This window comes from Macrotis lagotis, chromosome 1 (genome assembly GCF_037893015.1).
Source record: "Macrotis lagotis isolate mMagLag1 chromosome 1, bilby.v1.9.chrom.fasta, whole genome shotgun sequence".
Taxonomy (NCBI): Eukaryota; Metazoa; Chordata; class Mammalia; order Peramelemorphia; family Peramelidae; genus Macrotis; species Macrotis lagotis.
The window spans coordinates 43,694,723-43,713,819 of record NC_133658.1 but is presented as its reverse complement, the minus strand read 5'-3'; the positions used below and the strand labels follow the sequence as shown (position 1 = coordinate 43,713,819).

At 52.7% G+C, this 19,097-nt stretch overlaps 1 protein-coding gene and 1 non-coding gene across 2 annotated transcripts; one reads left to right on the top strand and one right to left on the bottom strand.

Annotated features, from left to right (window-relative positions):
- The first annotated feature begins 1,063 nt into the window (after positions 1 to 1,063).
- On the top strand, positions 1,064 to 18,915 carry LOC141496872 (RNA-binding Raly-like protein). Its single transcript, XM_074199450.1, has 7 exons — positions 1,064 to 1,271; positions 9,435 to 9,513; positions 15,685 to 15,735; positions 15,860 to 16,005; positions 16,322 to 16,435; positions 17,038 to 17,201; positions 17,965 to 18,915. Exons 1-7 carry the CDS (start codon positions 1,235 to 1,237, stop codon positions 18,001 to 18,003), a joined length of 630 nt encoding a protein of 209 aa, XP_074055551.1. The 5' UTR covers positions 1,064 to 1,234; the 3' UTR covers positions 18,004 to 18,915.
- On the bottom strand, positions 12,069 to 12,139 carry TRNAG-GCC (transfer RNA glycine (anticodon GCC)). The gene has a single exon. It is a non-coding gene; the product is annotated as a tRNA-Gly (tRNA).
- Positions 18,916 to 19,097: the final 182 nt, after the last annotated feature.

The window sequence follows — 19,097 nt, the reverse complement described above, 5'->3', positions numbered from 1 at the left end:
GCCGCTATCTTTGTGATAGGACCCAAGTCTACAGAATCCCAGGGGGGTCCCTGGAGCCATTCCCTCACTTAGGGGCCCCCAGAACCTCCACAAACTCATATTAGCTGGTGGCTGGGCTCAGCCCCTCGGTCCGGCCTTGGAAATACTTCAAACTCTTTGAAGGTGAAAACTGAGCCTGTATTCCGTCCCGGCCTCCTTTGGTCACCTTCCGTTCTCTCTGCCTGCCCTCCCTGCCGTTTCCTTCTGTCCCCCCCAGGGAGCCAGGGCACCAGGGTGGGCGCTGGGCATTCCTTCGGGAGCGGGGTGCTGCCCACCGAGTCCTCTTCCTCGGTTTCCTCTTCTGATTTGCTCTCCGCTCCCCCTTGACCTTCTTCCTGTCTTAATCCCTGGAAGCTGTGGTTTCTCCCAGCCCGGCCCATGCCCATGCCCATGCCCATGCCCAGCCTGGCCGTGGGTTTGGTGTTCACGCGTACGAGAGGCCACAGGCCAAGGGCGGATTCCCCCCCCGGGCAAGAACTCCCGGTCTGGAGCCGAGTTCCAACCCGGCTTCAGGCTTCCGTGCCCAGCTAGGGCGGCTTCGGCCCAGGCACCGGCCCCACGCGGGCCCCTGGCACAGCCCGCGTCCGCGGCTGCCAAGGCGGGGCCGCCGTGACGCACCCACGGCGGCTCCGGGCCCCCGGCACGGCCGCGTGGGGCGGCGCGCAGGCGGCGTGGGGCGGCGCGGGCAGGGCCCCGTGCGTGGCGGCGCGCCCCGGCCCGGGTGAGTGAGGGGCGCCGGGGACCCCCGCCGGCCCCGCCCCTGGGCCGAGCCCGAGCCGCCGCCGCGGGGGAGGGGAGCCGCGGGGGAGGGGAGGGGGAGGGGGAGGGGGGAGGAGGAGGGGGAGGGGGGAGGAGGGAGGGGGAGGGGGGAGGAGGGAGAGGGAGGGGGGAGGGGGAGGGGGAGGAGGGAGGCCGCCCGCGCCCCCCCCCGCGCGCCCCCGTCCCCGCGCCTGCGCCCCGCGCCCCCGCCCCCCCCGCGCCCGCGCCCCCGCCCCCCCGCGCCTGCGCCCCGCGCCCCCGCGCCCCCCGCGCCCGGCGCGGACTTGGTACGTCCCGGCCGCGCTGTGCCCGCGGGGGCCCGGGCGGGAGCCGCCAGGCTTGGCCCAGGCCGCAGCAGCGAGGCGCCCGCCGCACCCCCGGCCCGGGCCTCGGCCCGGCTGGCAGCGCCCCGGCTGGCAGCGCCCCGCGGCCTGGCATGACCCTGTTCGGCGGCCGAGAAGCGTGTCGGCGATGTGAGTGCGGCGGGGGGCGGGGGCGCGCGGCGGGGGCGCGCCGGGGGCAGCCGCGGGAGCGCGCGTCCCCCGGCCCCCCACGCGGGAGCGCGGCGGGCCCGGCCCGGACCGTTGGGGGGCGGCGGTTAGCGGGGCCGGGCCCGCGGGGGGCGCCCTCCCGGGGGGCCCCCAGGGGGAGGAGCGCGTGGACCCCCGCCGGGGAGGGCCCCCCCGGAGCGGGGGGCGGCGCCGGAGCCGGGCCCGGGGGGCTCCTTGGCCCCTGCGGCCCTGCGCCCGGGCGCACCCCGGACCCCGCTGGCCAGGCCCGGCGCCCCGGGGAGGCGCTCCCGCCGGCAGGGAGGCCCCGGGCCCGGGGGCGCGGCCCCCCGGAGCTTGCCCGGGGCAATCCGCCGGGCCCCCAGGGACCCCTTGCGGGTCACCACTAAGAAGCCCCGGGCGGGCCGGACAGCGGCCCCCGCACCCCGCGGCCCGCACCCCGCGGCCCCCGCACCCCGCGGCCCCCGCACCCCGCGGCCCGCACCCCGCGGCCCCGCCGCCTCCGGGGCTGATGCTGGCCCCTGTTCCATAACGATGTCCCCCGAACAAGAGTGACCAGCAACCCCGGCGGGTGCCACGGCCGGTTCCCACAGCGGCCCCCCGGCGTCTCTGGAGCCCAGTGAGGCTGTTGGGGGGACGAAGTGAGCCCCACTTTATTAAGCAGGGCTCTGAGAGGGCTCCTGTGGCTCCGGCAGCCCCTGCTCACCTTTCTGCCTTGCCGCCTTGCACAGCTCACCTTCACTCTCCTGCTTCCCGAACTGTCCCCCACTGTCTCTGCAATCAGGTAGCATTGGGGAGTTGGCTGGGGGGCAGGCCTGCCCCCAGGAACTCTGTACTTGGGCCTGCTGGACCTGCAGGTGTTGTTAGTGAAGGACTGGCCCTCGGGATTTAACCCGCGGTCACCTAACTGACCTCACTCGGTAGTTGAGTGTATTCACCCTGCTCCAAACAGGATCAAGGAGAGATCATCAAACTGGCCCCGGACTTCCAGCCGGCTTGCGCTGATATTTATGAGCAGAGAAACTGGATGCATGTAGAGATCAGACTGTTTATCGATATTTGGACTTGTGTGAGAGACTAATGGGAGAAAGGTGATGAGTAGGGAGCAATTGGGTGATAGGGAGCTCTGGGGCTTTCTTCGTGGGCCATCCCTCCCCAAACACCAGTTTTAGCCCCTCTCCAATTTGGTATAGGGTCTTAAAGAGTTGCTGGGGTCCAGAAATTCTTCCCACTATGAGATTACCTAGTGAGTCTTTCTAGTCTTTGCAGCTGGACTCCCACCTGTGCTTCTACATTTAGAGCTTTCCAGGCCAACCACTGGCCTCCTTTTACAAAAGGTGAGGAAACCAAGGCCAAAGCTGTTCACAGTGACTTTCAGAGTTAGAACTTGAACACGTCTTCCCTTCTCTAGTTACAACATTTCTGTCTGCCAACTCAAGGGACGAGACGAAGGTCCATCCAGTCCACGGCTAACAGCAGATAACAAACTTGAGTTAATTGAAGTTCTCTTTTTTCATCACTTGCTCACAACGTTTAGAACTAGGGTCAGGCAATGAGTGCCAGCAGGAGGATGGGCAAGAAGCAAAGGCAGGTAAATCCCTAATGAAGGCTGCCATCCCAGAAAGTCAGCGTGTGACCGTGTCTGCTCTCACCTGCCCTGGGCCTTCTCACCACTCCTTTTCTACTGGGTCAGACTCAGTTCCCTGGAGCCTCAGAAGCAGGAGAGTCAGGGACAGTCTAGGAAGCTGCTGAATGGTAAATAAGGCCAACTGATCTTAAAAGAGCCCTTTGGCCTGCAATCTCTTTGTTCCAAGCTTTCAGCTTTGTTAGAGTATATCTTACAGGTGCATGACCAAGGCAAGCTGACGTGAAATGTGCAGGGTATTGGAGAGGAACAGGGAGGGCAGGCCTTGGATAAGAGCCCTGGAGGAATAATAATAATAATGATAATAATGATAATGACAACATCACTTATGAGTGCTTTAAGGTTTGCAAAGCACTTTACACCTGTGAAGGCTGGTGCTATGATTATCCTCATTTTACAGATGAGGAAACCAAGGTAGGCAGAGAGGAAGTGTCTGAAGTCAGTCTTAATGTGAAAGACTGCAGACTCTAGATAGGATAAAGAGGAAATCTCTAGCAATGGGAAGGCACTAGAATAAAGAGGGGCTGGAAAAGGGTTCCTTCTTACTTCATAGGATGGTCACAATCCATAGCATAGGACAGTGGGTATTGGCAGTATTAGACCAAGTAGGAGGCACTTTGCTAATGCAAGTTGATGTGTTTACCTATGAAGAGAGAAACGAAAGGACCCTTCATTCCTCAAAAGGAACTGAAGCTCAGCTTGTTCCCCATACCTTCTGCCCTTCCCTTCCTGCCCCCTGCCCCCTCCATCATTGAGGTGTCTGATGGAGAAGCACAGTTTTTGAGGCTGGATTTAACCAGTCTGCTTTGAAAGCCAGCAGAGGAAAAGATGATGGAATGAAAGAACAGAATGAGCTCTAAATGGCCAGTTGTCTTAAGAAGTGACATTGAAGGTGGGAAGAAGCCACTAGGAAGGGAGATGGGATTAGCCCTGAGTTTACAGTGGAAGAAGACCTACAGGAGAGAGAGAGAGAGAGAGAGAGAGAGAGAGAGAGAGAGAGAGAGAGAGAGAGAGAGAGAGAGAGAGAGAGAGAAACTCCCAAAATATTGGTAAAGAGGTTTCTCTAGATCAGAATCAATGGCTCTTCCATCCAACTGATAAAAGCCATTTTTACAAGAGCCACAGCTGATCAGCCACCACATGAAGGAGGAGTCTTCATTACTACAAGAGAAGACACATGAAGAGAATTTTGAGACATTAGTTTCATACCCAATAAATTCTCAAAATGATAAAAGATGAAAGTAAGTATTGAAGGGTCTGTAGAAAACCAGACACACAGATGCTGGGGAAGCTGCAAATTAGCCTGATGGTTCTTGAAAACAGTTTGAAATTATGTGAGAAAAGGCTCAGAACTGCACCTTGGTTTCAAGAATCCCATGTCAGGCCACATCTCAAGTCAAAGACAGAGCTCCAATGTACACATGCATATTAAAAGCAGTCCTTTTTATTGTAGTGAATAACTAGGAATGGTGGAAGCCTGTGAAATAGGGAAAAATGGAACCATGCGGAAATGAATGGAATGATATTGTGCCATAGAAGATAGAAGCTAATTCTCTTAAGACCTTAAGTTATAAAACAGTTGCTGGCCTGCATTGTAGGGGGACTTGACCTGAATGAGTGTTTCCTGTGCCAGTAAAGTCACAGATTCTGCCACTTCTCCAAAAAGCTATTAAGGCAAACACCATATTAATGTTATAGCATTGGGTGTTGATTGTCCTCTTGGTGTCTGTGGGCTCTTGTCCTCTCTATCTCATTCTGATAGTCACACTTGAAGGATGGGGTCCTTTTAGAAAGCTGGCTGCTACTTTGAGCCCTAGCGGATAACCTTATGGATAGCCATCTTAACTCTGTAGGTTCCTTGCACAAGAAATTCAGAAAAAACATGGAAAAGATTCTGTGTGGGGTGGCTAGGTGGCGCAGTGGATAGAACGTTGGCCCTGGAGTCAGGTACCTGAGTTCAAATGTGGCCTCAGACGCTTAATAATTACCTAGCTGTGTGGCCTTGGGCAAGCCACTTAACCCCATTTGCCTTGCAAAAACCTAAAAAAAAAAAAAAAAAAGATTCTGTGAAATAAGTGGAGCCAGGAGAACAGTGGTCACAATTATGGAAAGAAAAAGAATACAAAAGGAAGCCAAACTAAGTGATTTTGTGGCCCCAGGGAACAGAGGATGAAATTGTCCTCCGTTCTTGGCACAGAGGTAGAGAACTCCTCATATAACGTGTTGCCTCCCTGGTCAGGCATGGTCCCTGTGTGTTGGATGCTGGGGAAGTATATTTGGAAATGATGAATGTGAAAAAAAAAGGCATCAGGAGGATTTATCCAGCCTTTTCTTAGAGGCAGCCCATTTCACTTGGGAATAGTCCTAATGATTAGCAAGTTTCCCCTTACATCAAGCCTCAGTTTGCCTCTTGACACATCCATTCTTGGCTGCCATTTTTGCCCTCTGGTCCAAACCTAAGTCCAGTATGCTGACTTTTCAGATATTTGATGGAAAGGGAGAGAGTCAGCATTGAAAGAATTGCTTCAAGGAGAAGGATTTAACTGGCGTGTATACTCTTCTAACAAAGATAGCAACCCCTCTCCACCTGAGCCACAGGTCTTGAATTGCAGTAACTGAAAAATTAATCGTCCAGCAACCCAGCTGGTTATCTCACTTCTTTTCCCCATTGGTTCATTCTTGGGCCAAACTGCACCAAAACATTATGAGGTCAGATTTGGAAGGTAATTTGAGTGTTCCCTAGACAACTTGATTTCTTTCCAGGGTTAAGTTCAAAGAGTTCCTGTAACTATGAAAAAGTAAGTTAGAAAAAGATTTGCCTTCTCAAACCACAAGAGAAGATGTAGGATGGAGTTGGCATTTCAGGGAAGATCTGAGGACAAATTGGGCAGTCCTGGATTTGAATGGAAGGCTGTGGAGACGGTCATCACAAAAAAGCTTCCTCAGCTCTGCACCTATTCCAGCCACATCTCCTTCCACTGCTCGCTGTCTCTGGGAGGGCCTGCACTTTTCACTCACGAAGATTCCTCAGAAAATCCAACAAAAGGAGACATAGAATATTTCAGCTTGCTTTTTGCTTTCTGCTCCTGATTTTATACTATTCTTGATTCCTTTTATTTTAGTCTTCAAGGGCGGCTAGGTGGCGTAGTAGTTAAAGCACCCGCCCTGGAGTCAGGAGTCCCTGGGTTTAAATCCGGTCTCAGACACTTAATAATTACCTAGTTGTGTGGCCTTGGGCAAGCCACTTAACCCCATTGCCTTGCAAAAAAAAAAAAATTAGTCTCCAATTTGAAAGTTGATAGACATTTTTATGTTTGCACCAAAGAAAGGGTGACCTTGGAGGCAGGACCTGGATTTGAATCTGGGCTCAGGGACTATTGAGCTTGGACAAAGTTGATGAGCTGCTCTGGGCTTCTGAGGCACAAAATCACCTCTCTGATACCATCTATGAACTCCTGGCATTTAATGTGTTTAAAGAGTTTGGCATTTAATGACGAGTAGCACCAGAAAAGATGTCATCTTTTCATGCCTTCTGTCAAATTGTATTTATTGAATGCTTCCTCTTTGTAAGCCTTGTCACTAGGCCCTAGAGCTACAAAGACAACACAATCTTTGCTTTCAAGGACCTCACTTTTATTAGGGTGATATAGCATGTCCACAGTTAAGTAAATAAAGATAGTTTGAGAAAGAGCAGAGGGCAGAAAAGCTTAAGAAAAGGCCTACTGGAAGAAACTGCACAGAAGCCAATGGGGAGGAACCTAAGAGAGAGAAAAAAATGTTTTCTATCCTAATTAAGTTTGCCAAGTGCTTAAATGCAAGCTGCTTGTGAGGTGGTTGGCATCCACTGTAGATGAAATATTGGCCATTTAGGTTGGAACATAGATGGTGTGTGTAAAGTTGAGTGATAGGAAATGAAGCAGGAGAGGGAGGCGTGAAGCAGATTGCTGAAGAGATGCTGCACCAGTCTGGTTCGGGTTTCATCCTAAAGGTGGTAGGGAGCCTCTGGAGTTATTGGGGAAGGTGAGTTAGAGCCTGTGCAGAGAGAACCTGGTTGTAGGACTAGGAACCTGGCCACCATGGAGGTTGGATTGGAAAGGGGAGAATCTAGAGTTAGGGAGACCAGTTAAGAGGTGCTCTGGAAAGCCAAGGTCTCAGCCAGGAGTGTGGGCATGAGATGGTCAGGGTGTGGGTAAGAGATATGGCTGTAGATTGGGAGCGACATCACCACCACGTGACTATGGCCGAGTGACATCCCCCTCTGTGCTCGAGCACCAATGCCAGTGCCTTGTTGGAATGGAAGATGGGCCGTCTAGGGTGGAGCAGACTTCAGAGGGCCCAGTGAAGAGTGGGGAGTCCTATATTCTGGGGCAAGGGGGGGCACCTGACTGCCACTCTGCACAATTTTCTCCCCTCATGGTGCTTTTACTAAATGGAATCTTGGGTTGATGTCTGGCCATTGTGTGGCTTCACTCCCTACAGATATTGCCAATTTCTTGAGGGAAGTTTTTTTGCCAGTGTTCCTGGTGCAATGCCTCGAATTTGATAAATGGTGGTGGATTGGGGGTGTTTTGTGCCACCCAGGGAAAGCTTTACCTCTGTTCTTATTCGGAACCTGCTGAGTGCAGACTTTCAGGGTGGGTTTGGGCATCCTGCCAGAAGCCCTTCATTTCATCCATAATTCTCGATGGGGGCCTCTGGAGCCCATTCTCTTCTTCTGGAAGGTGCAGCATGGAATTTCCCATGGGCACCTCAACACTTTCCCCCTGTTCTGGGGAAGGCCTAGCCTGTGGCCTCCCTGAGACTCCTCACCAGAGTTCTTGCAGGTCGTCCTCACTTCCAGTGACTGCCCGGCTTTGCATCCCCTCCATCCCTGCCCTTGAGGGCAGGACTACCTCAGACTGGTAGATCTTTATTAGATACTTGCCTGAGGATCATTACCTCATGGCCAATTTATATCATGTCAAAAGCCTGGGTTTTGGCTGTTAAAATGATTCTCCTGATGACAGTTCCCTCAGTTAAAATGATTTTAAGTATGAAGTAGGTTGTCTGGTACGTGAGAACTCGAGTCAAAAGATCTGGGTTCAAATTACATATCTGATCAAAGAAAAAGGATCCACACATAACAAACACACATTAACAGCAGCTGTCTGTGGAGGCAAAGAATTGGGCATCGAGGGGACACCCATTAACTGGAAGACTGAACCAGCTATGGTCTGAGATTGTGATGGAATACTGTTGTGCTGTAAGAAATGAAGAAGAGAGTGTTTGCTGAGAAACCTGGGAAGACTTGTATGAACTGGTGCAAAGTGAAGGGAACACAGTTGATAGACCATTTGCACAACATTGTAAAGACTTAGGGACTCCTCCAAAAGATTCCTGGTGCAGCATGCCAACAGACCTGGATGCTTGGAGGGTGGTGGGGACTGGGAGAGAATGACCAATGTGGGAAGTAGTTTTTTGACTATACATTTTTCTCAGTTCATTTGTTTTCTCAATGGATGAGAAGGGTGGAGGTGGGAGGGAAAGAATTCAAAACTAAAAATAAAATTGAATTACAAACGAGTCACAGCTCTGACACTAAATTGTATGCCATTGGACAAATTACTGCATCTTTTTGTCTCCATTTCCCAAGTGAAGGAATTGGATTAGATAATCTCTAAAATTCTTTACAGTTGTAAAGCTGTGCATGGTCTCAACCCTAAACTGATTTTAAAAAAATTCAGAGGCCCATCTGGGGGCTTCTGATTGGAATTGTCAGTTTGTCGAATCTATTTCAGTAAAGATCAGGAAAGGAGTTGAAAAACAGATTTTTAAATCCTCTCTAATTTCTCCTCTGGCTCCTTTCCTGAGAGCCCTAAGCTCTAGTGTTGGGGTCAGTCGTCACTTCTCCAACAGATGGTGGGACCAGCAGGAGCCTTGGCACTTCCAGGAATTCCTCCTTCAGCTGTCTGAACCTCCCACCTGCGAGCAGGATGCTGTGACCCGCTGGCTAGTTGATGCCTTGAGCAAGCCCTCTAATGCTTGGGCTTGGAGAGACGGATGGAGCCTGGCTCCTGGATTGGGGGGGCAGGGCAGAGGGGCTCCTGCAGGAAGCAACTCCTGAGTCTTCTTTACATTTGGACGCACATTCTTTCTCCAGAGTAGAGGGGGGTCCTAGAATGATGCTTGATGGTGCTTCTTACTTGCTCTGGAGATTTTCTTTTCTGACCTAAGCTTGAGGGCCAATTGTGGGTCTTGGATCCCAGAACTGCAAAGTTCTTTTGATTTGGGGAAGCCCTGGCCCATGGTCCCCTAGGAGGACTTGGGGATGCAACTCAGCTTTGAGCTGAAATCTCCAACCACCTCTGGCCTCGCATTTAAAAAATCTCAGTTTCTCTGCTGGGCTCCTCCTCCCCTCCTTAACAGCCTTGCTCACCCCCCCCCCCCACTTGCCTGCCTTCTCATGCTTCTGATTACCTTTTTCTCCCTCCTTTTCTCTCTAGATTTAGACATGGCCAGAGACCCCAAGGGGAGCCGGGCCCGGCCTGGCCAGAAGCGACAGCACAGCGCTACCCTCTACCAGTGAGTCTCTTTCAGAGCTTTGGGGGCCAACTGGCTGAGGGCCCCAAGAAGAGTGGTGTTGGGGTGGGGAGGCCAGGGTGCCAATCATTCCACTGTGTCTGGGACTCGGGACTTGTGGCAACCAGGAGCCCAGAGGCGACTTAGCCCATTCTCTTGACCCCAGGGTGAATCCACTGGTACTGAAGGCTCTCCACTACCTTTCCCCAATATCTCTGCTTCTAGGGAATGTGAAAGAGATTGGTGCTAGCTCAGTAGGGATAGGAACCACCTGGGAGCATTTCTGAAAGAATTGGGGGGCTGATGCCTTGAAGCCTTGGCTGTGACTGGATTCACAAAGCCAGTCAGGTTTTCCCCTCCAGCTCCCCTGGGTGACCCCTGGTCTCAGCTCTCTTTCATGCCTCCCCACTTAACTCGGCCTCTCCTCTGTAGGAGGACCTGACGGGGCCACCCCAGCCCCTGCTCTCCCACTGACAACCTGTACTTGGTTACTCCCTCTTCATTAGCCTTGGAATGGGGAGACGTGGATGTGGGAGGCCGGCATGCAAGGCTACTGTAGAAATGAAATGAGGCTGTGACTCTTGTTCTAAAGGACAGTGAGGTTGCGCCCACAGGCAGAGAACCCAGAAGGCCCAGCTGGGCCCCAGTGTGAGCGTCCAACCTCGTGGGGCTAATTGCTTTGCTTGTTGCCATGGGGATAGTCCAGATGGGGAGAGATTGGCTTTCTTTCTCAAAGCCTCTTTGCCGGCAGTTCCTTCTTCCTTGGTCAGTGAGGGGAGCCGGTTAGATCTGGACACCATCCCTCATTGGCCCTTTCTCAGGGTCATCCAAAAAGTGGTTCTGTTGAACACTGCTGTCTGCCGAGCTTCACTGACCACACCTGCTCCCCCTCCCCCATTTCCATCTCCAGTTCTTTTTGTCCGTGTTATTCTCCACCCAGCGTAACCCCCCCCCCCCACCTTCAGGGTCCTCCCCGAGAGGTGTGCTGGTGTGAGCCTTCATTAGTTGCCCATGGGGGGGTGGGATCAGATCACCAAGGAGACGCAGTTAAAGAAGGAAGCAGGGGGCAAGGGAATGGAGGTGGGAGTGGGGAGGGGAGAGATCTCTGCTGCTAGAGAGCTGCTAGATGATTGCATTTTTACATTTTCTCATTCATTCCCCTACAATTCATTAAGTGCCTGCTGAGTAGAGGGCATTGTATCATTGGGAGAGATTCAGATGTTAGATAAATCATAATCCCTCTCTTTATGGAGCTTATAGTCTTTACCAAAGTGGGATTAAAGGGAAAGAATGAGATGATTGAAGGGGCCAGTAAAACATGGACTCAGCTGAGGGAGAGCCCTGCTGGCCAGTCATAGTGCTGATTTTCTCCTTTTCCTTTTTATTCCTTTCCTCCTCTTGTGGGAAGTGAGCAGCCCTGTCATGGATAATGTTCTGAAGGGTGAAGAATGTTATTAGCGTACGTCCGTCTCCATCAGATCAGGTCTCTAGTCTGCCTTCAGTTGGGCTGGTCCCCGACAGACAGGTCAGCAGCAGAGCCATTGCTGAGTGATGTGCGGCTGCCGACTGACCATCCCTCCCTGATGGGCTCAGCTCTGCCTGCCCCCCAGCCTCTCCTACTAAACACCCTAGAATCATGTCCCAAAGAGAACTCATTATCGTTTCCCCCCAACCCTGCCCCTCCTCCCTTCCCTACTACTAGAGGATAGCATCCTCCCAGTCCCCCTGGTTCATCTAGAACTCCTCACCACCTCTCACTGTGCCCCCTCCCCCATATCCAAGCTGTCACCATGACCCGATGCTTCACTTTAGTGGCAGCTCCCACACGTGCCCCCTCTCTGGCCCGGTCATCACAAGGATAGGCCCTGGTCACCTCATGCTCGGGCACTGACGGCCTGCTGGCTGGCACTGCCCGTCCATCCTTTTAGCACCAACGTGGTTTTCGTCCTTCTACCTTTTTGCTCTGTAAACCCTCCCCAAGGACCAAACAAAATCAAAGCTCTTCCTACCCTGGTCCCTTCCTCCCTTTCCAGTCTTCTTAGACTTCCCGATGGGGCCCCTGGCCTCCTGGCCCAGTCTCCCCCAAACAGCAAGCTGCCTGCCCCCTGCACTCCTCCAGCTTCATCTATAGGAAGTCTTTTCCCGGTCCTCTTAATTCTAATTGTTTCCTAGTTTTCCTGCACAGTTTGGATGTGTTTGCTTTGCTTATTCTGCCCATTGGACTGTGAGCTCCTTGAAGGCAGAGACTGGCTCTGGCTTCTTTGTAGGACCCCAGCACTCAGCCCCTGCCCGCACATAGGTGCTTGGATTGACTGCTTGACGCCCGCAGGGCAGATGGCCAGTGTGTTCACCTGCTTTTGTGTGAGCTGTGCTGCTGGCCCTCAGAGGCCAGCCCTTCCCACCTTCCTTGGCCTTCTTTCTTAGCCTTGGGAGCTCAGCTCCTTTCAGCAAAACCCCAGTTTGTTTGGGTCATAGGTTTAAGGGAGTGGTGCTTTTATTTTGGACCTCCAGAAACTAGATTTAGAATGGAGTCAGAGCCCAAAAACTTTGTGCTCTTTTGCATTGGCCGGGAATCGAACCCGGGCCTCCCGCGTGGCAGGCGAGAATTCTACCACTGAACCACCAATGCTCCAGCTGTGGGCAAGCCAGCTCCTGCAGCTCCAATAGCCGGCCCGCCCAGCTGCAGCTGTGTCTACGTCGGGGGAGGTTTAGAGGAGGGCCCTGTGGGGATCCCGCCCCTCAGCTCTCAGGTCAGTCCAGGCTCCTTAGAAGCCTGGCCCTGCCCCAGATTGTGGAGGAATTGGGGCTTTGTGGGCTCTGGAACCTCTGGAGCAGTCATGGGTGAAAGCTCCCATTGCCCAGCTCTGCCAGGATGATGCCATGGCCCTCTTTACTGCTTCTCTCTCAGAAGCAGCTGGTCTCCCGAGTTTAGGATTATCATCTGTCCTGAAGACTGAGCCCAGCAGTCTTGGCTAGGTGGGGAGCCAGGTGGAACTCAGATGGCAGCTACCCCCGCCCAGGCCTCTTCTGGGGCTGGCTCTGCCAAGGCCAGAATAAAAGGGGGAGGCTGCTGGGGAGTGCAGTGGCTAGAGCCCCGGCCCTGGAGTCAAATCTAGGACCCAGTTCATATCCAGCCTCAGGCACTCCATACTGTGTGGCCCCTGTCAAAGCATATTGCCATACTTCCCTCCTCCAAAAAATCTTATTAAATATTTTCTAAGACCTGGGTACTGTAGTAAGCCCTTGGGGGAGCAGAGAGTGCAAGTGTTCCTCACCTGGGCCCCCCCCCCTCCTCTGCACAGGTTCACTGGGTTTTGTGGTGGTTTTTTTAAAATTTATTTTTAAAGATAGTTTTACAATTCTCCCCCCATTCCCCCACAGAATGCACTCTATCAGTCTTTACTTTGTTTCCATGTTGTACCTTGATCCAAATTGGGTGTGATGAGAGAGAAATTCATATCCTTAAAGAGAAGTCTAAGAGGTAACAAGATCAGACAATATGTTTTTTCCCCCTAAATTAAAGGGAATAGTCCTTGAACTTTGTTCAAACTCCACAGCTCTTTATCTGGATACAGATGACATTCTCCTTTGCAGACAGCCCAGAATTGCTCCCGATTGTTGCATTGATGGAATGAGCAAGTCCATGATCATCACTTCATGTTGCTGTTAGGGTGTACAATGTTCTTCTGGTTCTGCTCATCTCACTCAGCATCAGTTCATACAAATCCCTCCAGGCTTCCCTGAAATCCCGTCCCTCCTGGTTTCTAATAGAACAGTAGTGTTCCATGACATACATATACCACAGTTTGCTAAGTCATTCCCCAATTGAAGGACATTTACCTGATTTCCGATTCTTTGCTACCACAAACAGGGCTGCTATAAGTATTTTTGTACAAGTGATGTTTTTACCCTTTTTCATCATCTCTTCAAGGTATAGACCCAGTAGTGGTATTGCTGGGTCAAAGGGTATGCACATTTTTGTTGCCTTTTGGGCATAGTTCCAAATAGCTCTCCAGAAAGGTTGGATGAGCTCACAGCTCCACCAACAGTGTAATAGTGTCCCAGATTTCCCACAACCCCTCCAACAACGATCATTATCCTTTCTGGTCATATTGGCCAATCTGAGAGGTGTGAGGTGGTGCCTCAGAGAAGCTTTAATTTGCATTTCTCTAATAATTAATGATTTAGAGCATTTTTTCCATATAGCTATGGATTGCTTTGATCTCCTCATCTGTAAATTGCATTTGCATATCCTTTGACCATTTGTCAATTGGGGAATGGCTTTTTGTTTTAAAAATATGACTCAGTTCTCTGTATATTTTAGAAATGAGTCCTTTGTCAGAATCATTAGTCGTAAAGATCGTTTCCCAATTTACATTTCTTTTGATCTTGGTTACAGTGGTTTTATTTGTGCAAAAGCTTTTTAATTTAATGTAATCAAAATCATCTGATTGGTTTTTGGTGATGTTCTCCAACTCTTCTTAGCCATAAACTGCTCCCCTTTCTATAGATCTGACAGGTAGACTAGTCCTTGATCTTCTAATTTTCTTATAGTGTTGTTTTTTATATCTAAGTCCTGTAACCATCTCTATCTTATCTTGGTAAAGGGTGTGAGGTGTTGGTCTATATCAAAGAGGAGTTTTTATCCCAATGGCTGGACTCTGGGTTTAACAAACAGCAGATTACTATAATCATCTCCTGCTTTTACACCTAGTCTATTCCACTGGTGTGGTGGTTTGATTTTAAAATTTCCATGGTTTTATTATTTCCCTGCTTAACTTTGCATCAGTTAAAAATCTTTCCTGTGGTTCTGTATTTTTTATGTAAGAATGAATCATTTCCATAAAGATGCCACTGATTCTTCCCCCCTGGCTGGAAGCTTCAGGGGCTGAACCTAGGCTGCCATTTGGTCAACCCTGAGGTTGCCCCACTGCATTGGGCTGAGGCTCTAAGCATCTTGGGAGTTGGGCTCTGAGCTTCCCCCTTAGCATCCCCAGCCTCCTTCTCCCAGGCTCCAGAGAAGGTACCTTGGTTCTTTGTTCAGGGTGACTGAATCAGAGTCCATGGAGATTGTCTACCTTGACCCAAATTCAGCGCTTGTGACTTTGGGTGGTAAATGAAAGTCTCAGGCATGTTGGTATTCTCCCATCCTGGTGACGCCTCCTTGAATCTTGGGCTGGGAGGGGATGCTGCTGGGGAGGCCGAGTCTGGAACCCCTGGAGCAGCCTCTCTGGACATTGGAGCTTGTAACACCCTGGAGAGAGGTGGGCCTCTGAGCTGTGCTCCAGATAAGGAGATGGCACTGGCCTGTACTTTTCGAATCTTGTCTTTCTAACCCCCTAGTCATCCAGAAAACAACCCCCCTTCTTCCTCCTATGCTGTGGGCAGCTGCGGGGCTAGAGATGGAGCCTGATGCACTGGCCCCAGAGCGGTTTCTCCAGTTTCACCTTACATTGGGCAGGTTACCCCAGCCCATCCCTTTACAGCACAGCCTTGACTCCCTGTACCCCAACCTTGTCTGGGCCTCAACATCCTTGCTTTCCTCAGTATCCTCAGCGTGGCCTCAATCTCTCTTTTTATCTCAGATCAGAGTTGACAGCTTTGGGGGGAGCTCCATTGATGGCGGGTCCTAGTGAGGTCACTACACCCAGGATGCACCACCCCTCTGATGAGCTACTGATGAGCGCCTTCCCATGGCTCTACCCTCCTTCCCCATGCCATGCCTTGGCCTTATCCTTAACAGGATCTTATCCTGTTAGTCCTCCTTGCCTGTGGGTCTGGGGCCTGTTGTCCTGTTGTGAGAAGGAAGGCAGGATAGCCACTCTCTGGGAATAGGAGAGAAGAAGCCTGCAGGCAGCCAGGGCAGGTATGGGGAGGAGAGAAATGATTATGGAAATGAAAATTCTTCATTAAAAAGAAGCCAGACTCCAAAGTCCCCCCCTCCTTTGGTAGTGGTTAGGCCTTGGTGGGTTGAGAAAGGGAGTCATGGATCCCAAATGAGGCAACCAAAAGGCACCAGTCAAAACTTTGTAAAAATGGAGGACTCAGCCTGACCAACGTGCTGGTGGGAACAAGCTTGCTTCTTGGGGTTGCACCCTTGGGGTCCTGTGGCCGAAGCAGCAGTGCTGTGGGGCTCAATGGTGGCCTTCCTGTTTGATCTTTTTTTCTCTTTAGCAGTAACTGTGACCTGAACTATGAGCTGTATCGGGAAGACTTCCCCTACAGGTGGGTCCTCCCTCTGAGCAGGATGCCTTCCTGAGGAGGCTGGAGGAGGGAAACTGAGGTGGTGTGGTGGGTACCGGAGACTGTGGAGACCTTACCATCCATGGAGCCCTCCACTATTTTTTAGAGTGTATGAGTATCAGAGGATCCCCCCACTCATCAACCGAGCACCTGTCAAGAGTAGACGGACCCACATGGGTACAGGGGGCAAGAGTGGCCTCAATCCCCACATCCCTCCACGAAGCAACAACCCACCCCCTGTCCGGACAAAGTGTAAGTGGGCAGACTGGAGGCTTTGGGGTGGGAGAGGGTCACGGGGACATGGAGTTTAGCCTCCCCCTGTATGACTAAGCTTCCCCAAAGTCAGGGAATATCCTCTGCTTCTTAGGTTGACACCCCCACCACCACCTGAGGTGTCTGCTTCTCTAGACGGCCTGGATGACCTTGCTGCCCCCTCCTTGTTGCAGAGATTAGACGTTAAGGAAGGGGCTCTGTGACTTAGCATGAAAAGCCAGAGAGCTTGGCCTCTCTGGAACCCTTCCTGCTAGGGGCCCCCAGCCTCATGCTGAGCTCTGTTGTCCCCGCGCAGTAAGAGCTGAGGAGCTGCACTCGATCAAGGGGGAGCTGAGCCAGATCAAAGCCCAGGTGGACAGTCTGCTGGAGAGCCTAGAGCGGATGGACCAGCGACGAGACCGGCTGGGAGGTAAGGGGGGGCACCTGCGGCCGGCCTGCACCTCTGCCTGGGGTCCCAGACCTCTCCCTCCAGAGGTCTCCAGGGAATGCTTGGGGCAGGGTGCTGCTGGCTCTGAGAAACTGGTGCTTCACAAATGGTATCTCTTTAGATCCTCCCCACAACCTGGGAGCTAGGGGCTGTCATTACCCCTATTTTACAGAGGAAGAAACTGAGGCAGAAGTGAAGGGACTTGCCCAGCGTCATGAGACTATTGAGGATCAGAAGCTGCACAGTTGCTACCTGAGACTTGTTATGTCTTAGCTCCAGCCCTATTTACTCTTCTTCCATGAATCCTATTCCTGGCAAAACTTTTCACCAGAAAAGCCAAGTTCATTTTTCCCAGCACTGAGTGTGTGTGTATGGGGGCCTGCGGGCATCCTTCAAAGCCTAATTTACCTGCTCTGCATTTCTTTTGACGGCTTCAGCCTAGATGGACAGGGCATAAGCCACACAGAGCAGGCTGTCTTCACATCCTCTCCGATTCTAATAAGCCTGGGGGTGCTGTGACTGGGGGTGGGGCTGTACCAGGGGCACTCCCTGCAATGGGGTGAGGTTTTTATCCTTCTGAGCAGGGCCCCAAGATAGTGAGAAGAAGGCCGCCTCAGCCAGTGGGGAATCGTCCAGTGCAGCAACTGAGGCCCAGAGAGAGCCCCGTGGCAAAGAGAGCCCAGAGCCCCGAGCACGCAGCCGGAGAGATGCAGACAGTGCGGAGGAGAGCACAGACACAGAGGAGGCGGTGAGGGTCTATGTCCTTTGATCAGCTCCCACCTCCCCAGCTGCCATGACTCCTTGGGGCCAGCCCCCCAGAGCCCTCCCAAGTTTGCCAGGCAGAGCTGAAATGGAGGCTGCTCCCTCCCCCAAACCTATGGACCCTACTGCCTTGGGCTGCTTGGGCAGCAGTTAGCTCCTCATGGAAATATGGTTTCCTCAGAACTGCAGACTAAAGAAAGGGAGAGGTGGAAGTAGAAGGGAAGGCTTGGCTGAAGGTCCTGGAATGGCTACCAAGGTCCATTTAGAATTAAAAAGTTTGAATTATTGGTGATTCTATGAGCAGAGACATGCAAGAGTCAACCAACCACTAACAAGGGAGAATGCCAAGATTTGGGGGAAAGGGGGTGCTCAGGGCCAGACCTGGAAGCTTTTGGAGTAACCCAGGGGTCAGTTCAGATCTCCCTCCCCAGCCACCAGTTTGGGGGGGGGGGGTTGGTTAGGAGGGAGGTATTGACTGGAGGGGGCCTCTGCTTAGTCTGGAGATGGAGCAGGGCCTTGGCATCTTCCCAGTGTGCCAGGGGCCCTTAGCCCAGTGAAGGCTCTTATGACTAGAAGCACAAGACTGCAAGCAGTCTCTTCCACAATTCTGAGGAAGACCTGAGCCAGATGTTGGGGTCTTCTCGAAAACAAGCTAAAAGCTCACCTCTGCCTTGGTTTCACTCAAAATTGCTCCTCTGGAGATGCCTGAGACCCCTGGGAAAAGTAAAACTATATTTTTTTCCTTGCAGATGAAAAACCACACATCAGATCCCAATGGGAGCCAGTAGAAGCCCTGGGTCCCTTCCCATGGCCTCCCCAGGTTGGACCCTTTCCTTCTCCTGTGTTTGTATTTCCTGGCGGCCTCTGGCCCGTGCCCCATGTAACCCACCCTGCAGTCTCCCCACTTCCACAGTAGACCTGGTATTCTTGGCCCAGCTTGCCTGCCCTTGCCTCCAGGAGCCCATCTACAGACCCGGGCACATGGCCGAGGGGCTGGCCCAGAGGATAGTCTGGGGAGGCAGGAAAGTGCGGCAGGTCTAGAATTTCCCTTTGAAAAAAACCAACCCTCCTCCTCTGTGCTGTTTTCCCCACCCATGAAAAAGGAGTCCCTTTGGTAGGAAGACTTGGCAGGACAGGGGTGTCTGGAGGAAGCCTGTTGGGCAAACTCTTCAATTCAAATGACTCCCTTTCATCACAAAGATTTTCAACCCAGCCCTCCTGAGCACTCACTCATCCTCTCCTGGGGTTCCCGGGGTAGAACCGGTACCTCTGGCCTTCGGCATCAGGGAGATGGCAGCCATCCACCCCCCACCCCGGCGGGTCGTGCCGCCTCCGATCCCCAGAGAATGCCAAGCAGGCTGGGTGACGGACAGATCCGACTCGGCCCCTGGGGCTCACCAAGGTCTCCCCTTTTTCCAGGATCACGTGGCTTCCATGTTTTGCACTACCAGCCTTCATGGGACCCCCTTCTCTCCCCCAGCCCCTACAGAATCCATCCCCACAGTGGTGCATGGGAAACGAGTTGTTTCTGACAGTGGTTTCTGCTCAGTGTTAGACACAGTCAGGCCCCGCCGCCCCCACTCGGCCCCCGTGTCCAGTTTGTGGCTCGTCTCGTGCTGGCGCCGCCGTGTCCGTGCCGGATCCGCTCCAAGTGTTGTGTTCAACGGAAACATTAAAGTTTGTATTTCTTTCTCTGGTTAGTGGGGCCTGGACGTTCCTTCTCCGACACCCCCGGCCGCCCCGTGGCCCGCGGGCCCTCCCCTCCCCCAGGGCCCCCCACACAGCTCACGCGAGGCCGCGCTAGGGCAGTGCCAGAAGCGCCTTTAATCCAAAGGGGGGCCCAGTCCGCGGGGGGCTCCGGCCCGGTCCGGGGGGGGCGGCA